At 44.1% G+C, this 13,333-nt stretch overlaps 1 protein-coding gene across 1 annotated transcript; it reads right to left on the reverse strand.

The window, feature by feature from the left end:
- Positions 1-924: 924 nt before the first annotated feature.
- On the reverse strand, positions 925-13,103 carry LOC120028246 (sodium channel subunit beta-3-like; the record flags this gene model as incomplete). The annotated part of the gene is made up of 5 exons (XM_038973418.1): positions 925-988; positions 2,858-2,996; positions 10,679-10,904; positions 11,148-11,311; positions 13,088-13,103. Coding segments are annotated over 5 exons (609 nt in total), but the record flags the coding sequence as incomplete, so codon positions are not given.
- Between the last annotated feature and the right edge of the window lie 230 nt (positions 13,104-13,333).

A 13,333-nucleotide genomic window follows, 5' to 3' on the forward strand; every position in this document is an offset into this window, starting at 1 on the left:
GGTGACATTCAAATGTCATAGACAACTTACTAATCATCAAATCACTGCTGTCTGGCACATAGTGGTTCAGAGTGAAATAAGAAGGGAGAGTATACTTGAGCATTCAAGTATTTGGCTAGCTCACACCACAAGACCAAGACAAAGGGGACTCCACTTGGCAGGTTTCCTGGTTGCTGAGAGGCGTTGCGACATCTTTACTGAATGTTCCCTTCAAAGAGTTCAGTCTGTATCGTCAGGTGACTATGAACTGCTTGATACACCATTGGTCAGTACCTGAAATAGAGGACAGACTAAGTTGCTTGATGTGTTGAAAATTTCAGATCAGGTACAACAGTAACAGATATTCTAATACAGATTCAGAAATGTAAAACATTAACTTGCGAGAAACTTTCTTCCACTTAAATAAAACAGAAAGTACCACTCTCAGAAAGTACCACCGTGCCTCACACAGCCCCTTAGCAATACTAAGAAAACATGTCTCCGTCCACTGTTCTGAGAACACAGCAGGGGGTATGTTCAGAGTGTTCACGGGCCTCATTTCTTTCACTATTGTAAATCGGGCCACTCTCCCTTTGAAAACGTCACTTAAATCAAGTACCAAAGAATCTCACGTGGAGAGTGGATTTCTTATATAACTATTGTTTTCACCTCTCGTTATTTTCACTATTAGGTAGACTTTTACTATTAGTACGAGTACTATGACTGAGAAAGAGCTGATGGTAGATGGAGATAAAGCACAGAGATGAGTGGTTGAGGAAGGGAATGTTCTTACTATGGTGTGAGTGAGTAATGTCTTACGGAAGAAAATGGGGGATGAGGTTGCAGCAGAAAGAGACTCGTGAGTTGAAGTGGAGAGTGATTTTCTGATCGAGGTCAGATTGAGAGCCACATTCAAAATACCGTATTGGTGTGAGACAGTCACTTTTATTCTGTAACTGGAACACCCAGGTTCTCTTTATTTTCTGAGGGAATGGCTAGGTAGTTTGTCCTGTAGATGGGTAAAGAGAGAGAGGCACATCTAAGATCCTGTGGTGCATCCATAGAGCACCATACTGTGAACATTTCATTGGGCCTTTCTTGTTGAACTCTGTCAATGCAAAACAATTGAGACAATTGCAAAACAATTTAAACAATTGGGGTAACTTATCATTGGGAATGTTCCAGTTTATTCGTGACAACGTGCCAACAGCAATACCGAACATAAGCCTGGATACTGACTAAGAAACTATGACATCGATTTCTTTCAACTTTGCTAATAGGATTCCCACAACCCACGAGTTAACCTATTTCCTAGCCATTATTCTACAAGAAAAAAAGTATTCAAGTAAGAGAACCAGGTCAAATGGAAGTGGGAAAACGGTAGGAAATCAGTTAACCACACTTGCAACTGGTGGAGATCATCCTGTCTCCTAGCCAACAGTCCATGATTGATGTGATTTAGGATCAGTAATGCATGCTACAGATCCTTTTAAATGGATGCATTATCCTGTACTGTTGAACCGCCAGTCACATATTATGGCTGGCTGCCATCAGTGTGCCTCTAATGTTTATCTGCTCAAACAGCTCAATACCAAGCTGCGTCCCAAATGGCACCCTATTCCCTGTATAGTGCATTCTTTTTTTAACCAGAGCCCTAAGTCCTGTCGGCACTAGACCGGACGGAGGTCACGCCTTGCAACACACCACTGGTGGTTAAACTTACTGTGGTGTTCTTGGGCATAGGGGGCATAGGGTCATTAGGCATTGGCTCTAGACTGAGCGCAAAGTGTTGTCCATTTAAAAAGCATTTTCGGAACAACTGTCACAAGCCATGTAACGTAGCAGTGTACACTCTCTTCATGTGTTCAGAAGTGCATTATTTTAACCCATTTCCTCAATCGATGCCTTCAGACATCCTCTCAATTTCCCAAGTAAGTTCTGTGTACATCTATCCTGCACTATCGGTACATCCAGTGTAAGGTACAGGAACAGTGTCATTGGATTCAAACATGCACTGTATATTACCCAATATCTTTATTGTAAGGTTGAAATTTGATGGCCCACAATCCACTGTACCGACTTCCATCTACCGCCGAGCACCATCACCAATCATTGGGAGCTGACAGCACAGGAATATATTGAAGCCTTGGCCACAGAACAGGTCAATTTCAGATCCGGCTGCAAATCCACAGAGCACTAAATTGGTTGTTTGAAAATGGCAGAACAGGAGTCAGCAGAGCGCTCCAAGCTATCCAGGGACCTCAGCAGAAAGACGACTTACTGAAACAGCTGACTGACGACTATTGACCGACAGCATGAGCCCTCAGACAATTACACCTCCATTACACTCTTTCACAGAACGCACAACCTATACATTGGATACTGCATGGCCTAACAGTAAATGCAAACTATTCACTACCCCGATTTATTGAAGGAGTCGTAAAATCAGCAAGGGGAATTTTACGCCACGTTGTCAGTAATGCCTACTGTGGGTAAAGCCCAAACTCCACATATAGTATGAGACACTTAGCATCGTATCCATGCTGTATGTGCTGAAGCCAACTCTAGACGTCTATCATTGCCGTACAGCATAGATCTAGATACATGGTGCAAAGCAACCATAGAAGACTAGAGTTGGCCTTGGTCCATTCAGTTTGGAGACGAGGCCATGACATGAGGCTACGAGACACGAGGCTACAAGGTACGAGGCTCCGAGTTACAACGCTACGAGATGCAAGGCACGACTGCGAGATATGAGATCTAATGCTAAGGAGATACAAGCCGACAAGATTCAAAGCTACGAGATACAAAGCTACGAGATACGAGACAAGCCCTATGAGATAAAAAGCCATGAGACACATGGCTAAGAGCTACTCACGCGGGGTCCTGGGCCTGCTCGTCTGACTTGGAGATCTTCCTGTAGCAGTAGACCATCTCCACCAGGAGCCAGCAGGTGAGGAAGACCAGCAGGACGTACATCATGATCTCCGAGTACAGGGCAGTGGTGTCGTCACTGGCTGCCAGACAGACACACACAACCCATAGAGATGGATATAGGGCACACTTGCTACAAAGTCGGTTTTAGCATTGGCAGCGCCATCAAAGGCTTTCACCATTTTAAAGTAGGCAACTGGGTGGGACTACCTATGGGTCAAGGAAGGATAACAGAATTTCATCCAAGTCAGCAGAAGGGATCAGCAAATACTTCTGAGCAAAGATTCAAACTCAACAGGTGGCAGTTAAATCATTAACTTTAGCTTTATGCCTGTTCAGACTATACACACTCGAACACAGTAGGTGTAGGTATACACCTTTTTAGTTTGATTACAAACCGCCAATAAACTCCTAGAAGTAGAAGAAGAAGACATTGACTACTTTGAAATTGATATAGCCCTCAATGGTTCTGCCCATGCTGTCACAGAAGTGATGAATGGCAAAGATAGGTGTGCCCTTTTTCCATCTCTATGACACAACCTACACCACCAGTGGATCACTGCAAGACAACAGAAATAGACAATGTATTTAAACTGCATTGATTTGATAGGGACTTACTGTACATCTTGCACAGACTGTTCTACAATTATGTGATTTCTGAATAAGGCAAAGAACTGTAAAGATAACTATTTGTAAGTTAGATAACTATGTAGGCCTATTTGTTAGTATGGGACAGTGAACAGATTCTCAATGTGTTTTGAAACCCAGCATATCAGCCATAATAAATAACTGTCCTGTCGCCACTAGCAATGAAATGGCAATTCTAATTCAAATGGCTTCAGTATGTAGCAATCTATTTCTGATTTATCCATTCACTCATAATAAAAAATATAAACAGTCCCATATGTGGGCATTACAGCTAGTTCTGTTAGCCAGGTGAAGTCAATCTCATTCAGTATAGGAGGCAGACTTCTTCAGGGATAAGTGTCACTTCCACGATACGGTTGAGCAAATGTAGGCTATGTGATTAGCTTGAGGTTGTAAGTAACAAGAATATTTCCCAGGACATAGACATATCTGATGAAAGTGAAAGAATACCATGCTATTGTTTGAGGAGAGTGCACAATCTTGAACATGAAAAGTTATTAATAAACAAATTACGCACATTTGGGCAGTCTTGATACAACATTTGAACAGAAATGAAATGGTTCATTGGATCAGTCTAAAACTTTGCACAAACACTGCAGCCATCTAGTGGCCAAAATATAAATTACAACTGGGCTGGAATAATACATTATGGCCTTTCTCTTGCATTTCAAAGATGGTACAAAAAAAATACAAAAGAACGGTTGATTTTTTCTTTGTATTATCTTTTACCAGATCTATTGTGTTATATTCCCCTACATTACTTTCACATTTCCACAAACTTCAAAGTGTTTCCTTTCAAATGGTACCAAGAATATGCATATCCTCGCTTCAGGGCCTGAGCTACAGGCAGTTAGATTTGGGTATGTCATTTTAGGCTAAAAATAAATAAAAAAGAGGCGGATCCTTAAGAGGTATGCTTTGTCTGTACATAAACGTTTTGTAAAAAATGTTGGTACATATTGAGAAGATACATTTGATGGGATAATGGTCCAATGATAAAGATGGCAAGATCCTATTATTATTAGTATAATCACATTTGTAAAGTATACAGAATAGTGTTTCACATAACCTTATTGGGAATAAACAAAAAGTCCTCTCTTGATGCTTTAGTGTTTTCCTCCATGCATAGTACATTCTCTACCACTATAGTCCAGGCAATTTATTGCCAGCTGACAGTTAGTGTAGCTCTATGCAAAACACATTAGATATTGTAGCACATATTGATAGGTCAAATTCCCTCTGTTAAAATTGTCATACTGCAAACCCAACAGTATTATTCAACAATCATGCCATCTCTTCCTCTCGTTTTCTTACATAGTATTCAGACCCATTTACTTTTTCCATATTTTGTTACATTACAGCCTTATTCTAAAATTGATTCAATGAAAAAAATGTTTCAGCTATCTTCACACAATACCCCATAATTACAAAGAAAAACTGTTTACATTTTTTTTTAAATTGCAAATGCATAAATAAAAGTATTCAGACCCTTTGCTATGAGGCCAAACTGAGCAATCGGGGGACAAGGGCCTGGGTCAGGGTTTCTGACCAAGAACCCGATGGTCACAGAGCTTTAGAGTTTCTCTGTCGAGATGGAAAGAACCTTACCAGAAGGACAACCATCTCTGCAGCACTCCACCAATCAGGTCTTTATGGTAGAGTGGCCAGACTGAACCCACTCCTCAGTAAAAGGCACAAGACAGCCCGCTTGGAGTTTCCCAAAAGGCACCTAAAGACTCTTAGACCATGAGAAAGAAGATTCTCTGAAACTTTGGCCTCTTTGTGTTCCAAGATGGCGTAGCAGTCGGACGTGTGTTTTGTCTTGTCCCGTCCTGTGTAAATATAGTTTTTCCCCCTCGTTTTTTCATATATATTTCGGATATATTTTAATCTCACTTTCCATCTACGGACTGAATATACTCTCCTGCAACCCACCTCACCCAATGTGGTATGGATCTGCCATTTTTATACTTTAGAACCGGAACCTCCATCAGGAGCTAGCCAGCTAACTAGCTAGTAGTCAGTTAGCAACTGCTAGCGGTCTTCACCGTTAACTCGGACACCAGCAAGCCTTAGCTCGGTCAATACCTGCCAGTCTGCACAGCGCGATATCAACTCAGAGCATATCAGACTGCTTTTTCTCTACCACATCTCCGGATTCCTACCACAAGCTCTGAACCTTTACACCGGATCATCACAGCTAGCTAGCTGCAATCCGAGTGGCTACTCCTGGCTAACGTCTCTGTCCCGAAGCAAGCACCAGTTAGCCTTGAGCTAGCCTCGAGCAAGGCCAGTCTCCCAGCTAGCCGAAGAGGTCCACCAGCCAATTCTTGGGCTACAATACATCTTTTGCCAATTGGCCTGGACCCTTTACTGCCAACACGGAGCCCCGCCGATCCATCGGGACTGGTCTGCCGACGTAATCGTCCAAGGTGGTTTCAACAGGCTCCTCCGTTGTGACGTCGCCGGAGGCCCATCTGCTAGCCCCGGCCCGCGAGCTGTGTCTCCAGCTCACCTAGCGTAGTAGCGACTACTGAATCGGCTCCCTGACTCATCTATTGGTACTCACTGGACCCTATGATCCCTCGGCTACACATGCCTCTCCCTAATGTCAATATGTCTTGTCTATTGCTGTTTTGGTTAGTGATTATTGTCTTATTTCACCGTAGAGCCCCCAGCCCTGCCAATTATGCCTTAGATAGCCCTTTTTGTTCCACCCCCCACACATGCAGTGACCTCACCTGGCTTAACTGGTGCCTCTAGAGACAAAACCTCTCTCATCGTCACTCAATGTCTATGTTTATCTCCACTGTACTCACATCCTACCACACCCTTGTCTGTACATTATGCCTTGAATCTATTCTTCCACGCCCAGAAATCTGCTCCTTTTAATCTCTGTTCCGAACGCACTGGACGACCAGTTCTTTTAGCCTTTAGCCGTACCCTTATCCTAATCCTCCTCTATTCTTCTGGTGATGAAGAGGTTAACCCAGGCCCTGCAGCGCCCAACACCTCTCCCATTCCCCAGGCGCTCTCATTGGTTGACTTCTGTAACCGTAAAGGCCTTGGTTTCATGCATGTTAACATTAGAAGCCTCCTCCCTAAGTTTGTTTTATTCATTGCTTTAGCACACGCCGCCAACCCGGATGTCCTAGCCGTGTCTGAATCCTGGCTTCGGAAGGCCACCAAAAATCCTGAAATTTCCATCTCCAGCTACAACATTTTCTGACAAGATAGAACTGCCAAAGGGGGTGGAGTTGCAATCTACTGCAGAGATAGCCTGCAGAGTTCTGTCATACTATCCAGGTCTGTGCACAAACAATTTGAGCTTCTACTTTTAAAAATCCACCTTTCCAGAAAGAAGTCTCTCACCGTTGCCGATTGTTATAGACCCCCCTCAGCCCCCAGCTGTTCCCTGGACACCATATGTGAATTGATTGCCCCCCATCTATCTTCAGAGTTCGTGCTGTTAGGTGACCTACACTGGGATATGCTTAACACCCCGGCCATCCTACAATCTAAGCTAGATGCCCTCAATCTCACACAAATTATCAAGGAACCTACCAGGTACAACCCTAAATCCGTAACCATGGGCACACTCAGATATCATCCTAACCAACCTGCCCACCAAATACACCTCTGCTGTCTTCAACCAGGATCTCAGCGATCACTGCCTCATTGCCTGCGTCCGTAATGGGTCCCTGGTCCGTAATGGGACCACCCCTCATCACTGTCAAACGCTCCCTAAAAAAACTTCAGCGAGCAGGCCTATCTAATCGACCTGGCCCGGGTATCCTGGAAGGATACTGACCTTATCCCGTCAGTCGAGGATGCCTGGTTGCTCTTTAAGTGTTTTCCTCGCCATCTTAAATAGCATGCCCCATTCAAAAAATGTAGAACTAAGAACAGATATTGCCCTTGGTTCACTCCAGACTTGACTGCCATTGACCAGCACAAAAACATCCTGTGGCGTTCTGCATTATAGCATCGAATAGCCCCCGCGATATGCAACTTTTCAGGGAAGTCAGGAACCAATATACACAGTCAGTTAGGAAAGCTAAGGCTAGCTTTTTCAAACAGAAATTTGAACCCTGTAGCACTAATTCCAAAAAGTTTTGGGACACTGTAAAGTCCATGGAGAATAAGAGCACCTCCTCCCAGCTGCCCACTGCACCGAGGCTAGGAAACACTGTCACCACCGATAAATCTACAATAATCGATCATTTCAATAAGCATTTTTCTACGGCTGGCTATGCTTTCCACCTGGCTACCCCTACCCCGGCCAACAGCTCTGCACCCCTGCAGCAACTTTTCCAAGCCCCCTCCTCTTCTCCTTCACCCAAATTCAGACAGCTGATGTTCTGAAAGAGCTGCAAAATCTGGCTCCCTACAAATCAGCTGGGATAGACAATCTGGACCCTCTTTCTAAAATTATCCGTTGAAATTGTTGCGAACCCTATTACTAGCCTGTTCAACCTTTCTTTCGTATCGTCTGAGAACCCCAAAGATTGGAAAGCTGCCACGGTCATCCCCCTCTTCAAAGAGGGAGACACTCTAGACCCAAACTGTTATAGACCTATTTCCATCCTGCCCTGCCTTTCTAAAATCTTCGAAAGCCAAGTTAACAAACAGATCACCGACCATCACCGAAGGTACGAATCCCACCGTACCTTCTCCACTATGCAATCTGGTTTCCGAGCTCGTCATGGGTGCACCTCAGCCACGCTCAAGGTCTTAAACGATATCATAACCGCCATCAATAAAAGACAGTACTGTGCAGCCGTCTTCATTGACCTGGCCAAGGCTTTCGACTCTGTCAATCACCACATTCTTATCGGCAGACTCAATAGCCTTGGTTTCTCAAATGACTGCCTCGCCTGGTTCACCAACTACTTCTCAGATAGAGTTCAGTGTGTCAAATCGGAGGGCCTGTTGTCCGGACCTATGGGGGCGCCACAGGGTTCAATTCTCGGGCCGACTCTTTTCTCTGTATATATCAATGATGTCGCTCTTGCTGCTGGTGATTCTCTGATCCACCTCTACGCAGACAACACCATTCTGTATACATCTGGCCATTCTTTGGACCTTGTGTTAACAAACCTCCAACCGAGCTTCAATGCCATACAATACTCCTTCCATGGCCTCCAACTGCTTTTAAATGCTAGTAAAATTAAATGCATGCTCCTCAACCGATTGCTGCCCGCACCCGCCCGCCCGACTAGCATAACTACTCTGGACGGTTCTGACTTAGAATATGTGGACAACTACAAATACCTAGGTGTCTGCTTAGACTGTAAACTCTCCTTCCAGACTCACATTAAGCATCTCCAATCCAAAATTAAATCTAGAATTGGCTTCCTATTTCGCAAAACAAAGCCTCCTTCATTCATGCTGCCAAACATACCCTCGTAAAACTGACCATCCCACTTATCCTTGACTTCGGCGATGTCATTTACAAAATAGCCTCCAACACTCTACTCAGCAAACTGGAGGCAGTCTATCACAGTGCCATCCGTTTTGTCACCAAAGCCCCATATACTACCCACAACTGAGACTTGTATGCTCTCGTTGGCTGGCCCTCACTACATATTCGTCGCCAAACCCACTGGCTCCAGGTCATCTATAAGTCTTTGCTAGGTAAAGCCCAGCCTTATCTCAGCTCACTGGTCACCATAGCAATACCCACTCGTAGCATGCGCTCCAGCTGGTATATTTCACTGGTCATCCCCAAAGCCAACACCTACTTTGGCCGCCTTTCCTTCCAGTGCTCTGCTGCCAATGACTGGAATGAATTGCAAAAATCACTGAAGCTGGAGACTTATATCTCCCTCTCTAACTTTAAGCATCAGCGGTCAGAGCAGCTTACCGATCACTGTATCTGTACACAGCCAATCTGTAAATAGCACACCCAACTACCTCATCCCCATATTGTTGTTTATCTTCTTGCTCTTTTGCACCCCAGTTTCTCTACTTGCACATCATCATCTGCACATCTATCACTCCAGTGTTAATGCTAAATTGTAATTACTTCGCCTCTATGGCCTATTTATTGCCTTACCTCTCTACTCTTCTACATTTGCACACACTGTACATAGATTTTTTATGTTGTGTTATTGACTGTACGTTTGTTTATGTGTAACTCTCTGTTGTTGTTTTTGTCTCACTGCTTTGCTTTATCTTGACCAGGTCGCAGTTGTAAATGAGAACTTGTTCTCAACTGGCCTACCTGGTTAAATAAAGGTGAAATATATATATATATTTTTAAATGGCAAGTGTCACGTCTGGAGGAAACCTGGCACCATCCCTATGTTGAAGCACGGTGGTGGCAGGACAGAGGGAAAGATGAACGGAGCAAAGTATAGAGAGATCCTAGATGAAAACCTGATCCAGAGCGCTCAGGACCACAGACTGGGGTGAAGGTTCATCTCCCAACAGGACAACGACCCTAAGCACACAGCCAAGACAACGCAGGAGTGGCTTCGGGACAAGTCTCTGAATGTCCTTGAGTGGCCCAGCCAGAGCCCGATCGAACATCTCTGGAGAGACCTGAAAATAGCTGTGCAGCGACATTCCTTATCCAACCTGACAAAGCTTAAGAGGATCTGCAGAAAAGAATGGGAGAAACTCCCAAAATACAGGTGTGCCAAGCTTGTAGCGTCATACCGAAGACTCAAGGATGCAATCGCTGCCAAAGGTGCTTCAACAAAGTACTGAGTAAAGGGTCTGAATACGTACATATTACATTTCCGTTTTTTCAGGTTTTATAAATTAGCAAACATTTCTAAAAACCTGTTTTTGCTTTGTCATTATAGGCTATTGTGTGTAAATTGATGCGGGAAAAACAAATATTTAATACATTTTAGAATAAAGCTGCAACGTAACAAAATGTGAAAAAAAGTCCCAGCAGTCCACAATAGATAGGCAGATAGAGGTATTGTAAAGTGAATGTGGGAATAATTATATACAAATATACCTATTAAATAGTATTTATGAGTAAGGTGAACATCCAGCAAGCATCCAGTAAATGGAAACTAAATGCAAACCACAGATAGTTAAGTCTCCAGCAAGGAGCTTGAAAGAACAGGAAGTACAATTACAAAACAGGAAGTACTCTTACCTTCCTCTCTGACCACCAGGTTGATGACCAGGCTGTTGGTAACCGAGGGAGAGTAGCAGTCAAACTCAAACTGTCGGAAGACCACACACTTGTAGGTGCCCGTGTCGTTCATTGTGACGTTGAGGATACGGATGGAGAGTTCCTGCAGGTCTTTACTTCCATTCCACACCAGGCGACCCCTCCAAGGCCCCTCCAGCTCCCTGGGTTGTCCATCAAACAGGTAGATCTGAGGGGGCAACGTAGCAAGCGCACACACACTAATCGTTGTTAGCTAACTATGCCCGATTTTTCCCTCATAATTCAAAGTATTTGTGGACCATACAGCCTGATCAGGAAAAAGTTATAGGCAATCATTCCTGATCAGGTCACATCGTCAGGAAATACTGCCGGTCCTGTCAGGTGAAATACTTGTAATGAAAATGTAGAAGTTTGTGTTTGTGCAAATGGATGTTCGATGGAGGAGACCTACAGGGATGGGTTCTTCGTCAGGTGGGATATAGTACCAGTCCACGCGTGTCTCCGCGTTGACCTCCTCTCTCTTCATACAGGAGATGCAGGTCAGTTTCATGGGGTTCCCAACGACTGCCTCTGTTTCGGAGGGCACATCCACACATACTGGCCTGCTCACCTGCACTGGAGATAGTAACGCACAGAGCGGCATCACACCAGCACCACACTGTAGCATGTACAGTACACATCACCCAGAGATACATACATGTGTGTGTTTTTGTGCGTGTGCGTGTGTGTGTGTTTGTGTGAGAGAGGCAGGTTTGCGTTTTTTGTCATGAATCTTGTTCTAGAGGCAGCTCTGCAGAGTGGTCACTAGTCATACAATCATATTTTAAACCTAACCTTAACCACACTGCTAAACCTAATACCTAACCTTAAATTAATACCGAAAAGCAAAATGTTTTTTATAAACTTTTACAATATAGCCAATTTTGACTTTGAAGCTAGCCTAAGGGGAAATCACTCAGTTCTGCCTCCAGGACAACACTCATGAATTTAAACATCAACCTGCGTGTGGGAGCTGGCGGGGAATAAAAGACAGCAAAAACACAAATGTATTATTCTATTCAACTACACCCTCCGCCCATCACCCTTTGGTCTGTTGTCAGAGCGTGATGTTCTATCGGATAACCCTGTGACCTAATTTTGCTGCTCTCTTAATGATGTGAGCCAGGCTTGGATGAGCTTCCTGTTGTGCCAGTCAGACTGGCATAATGCAATGCCATTGACACCACTGTTCTCAAATCACAACTCACTCACCACATAATACACCCTCACACCCGGACCATCGCAGCCGGCCACGACCGGGAGAGCCATGAGGCGGCACCCAATTGGCCCAGCGTCGACTGGGTTACAGGAGGGTTTGGCCGGGATGTCCATGTCCCATCACTCCTGTGGCGGACTGCGTGCATGCATGCTGACATGGTCGCCAGGTGTACAGTGTTTCCTCTGACACATTGGTGCGGCTGGCTTCCGGGTTAAGCGAGCATTGTGTCAAATAAGCAGTGCGACATGGTGGGGTCGTATTTTGGTGGACGCACGGCTCTCGACTTTTACTTCTACCGAGTCCGTACAGGAGTTGCAGATATGTGACAAGACTGTAACTACCAATTGGATACCACGAAATAGGGGAGAAAACAAAACAATAATACAAAAATATATATAAAAATATATGTATACAGTTGAAGTCGGAAGTTTACATACAATTAGGTTGGATTCATTAAAACTAGTTTTTCAACCACTCCACAAATTTCTTGTTAACAAACTATAGTTTTTTCAAGTCGGTTAGGACATCTACTTTGTGCATGACACAAGTAACTTTATCAACGATTGTTTACAGACAGATTATTTCACTTATAATTCACTGTATCACAATTCCAGTGGGTCAGAAGTTTACATACACTAAGTTGACTGTGCCTTTAAACAGCATGGAAAATTCCAGAAAATGATGTCATGGCTTTAGAAACGTCTGATAGGCTAATTGACATCATTTGAGTCAATTGGAGGTGTACCTGTGGATGTATTTCAAGGCTTACCTTCAAACTCAGTGCCCGAGAGAAAGAAATTGTAGACCTCCATAAGTCTGGAACATCCTTGGGAGCAATTTCCAAACGCCTGAAGGTACCACATTCATCTGTACAAACAATAGTACGCAAGTATAAACACCATGGGACCACGCAGCCGTCACACCGCTCAGGAAGGAGACGCGTTCTGTCTCCTAGAGACGAACATACTTTGGTGCGAAAAGTGCAAATCAATCCCAGAACAACAGCAAAGGACCTTGTGAAGATGCTGGAGGAAACAGGAACAAAAGTATCTATATCCACAGTAAAACAAGTCCTATATCGACATAACCTGAAATGCCGCTCAGCAAGGAAGAAGCCACTGCTCCAAAACCGCCCCAAAAAAGCCAGACTACGGTTTGCAACTGCACATGGGGACAAAGATCGTACTTTTTGGAGAAATGTCCTCTGGTCTGATGAAACAAAAATAGAACCGTTTGGCCATAATGACCATCGTTATGTTTGGAGGAAAAAGGGGAAGCTTGCAAGCCGAAGAACACCATCCCAACCATGAAGCACGGGGGTGACAGCATCATGTTGTGGGGGTGCTCTGCTGCAGGAGGGACTGATGCACTTCACAAAA

The sequence above is a fragment of the Salvelinus namaycush genome, chromosome 34 (assembly GCF_016432855.1).
Source record: "Salvelinus namaycush isolate Seneca chromosome 34, SaNama_1.0, whole genome shotgun sequence".
NCBI lineage: Eukaryota > Metazoa > Chordata > Actinopteri > Salmoniformes > Salmonidae > Salvelinus > Salvelinus namaycush.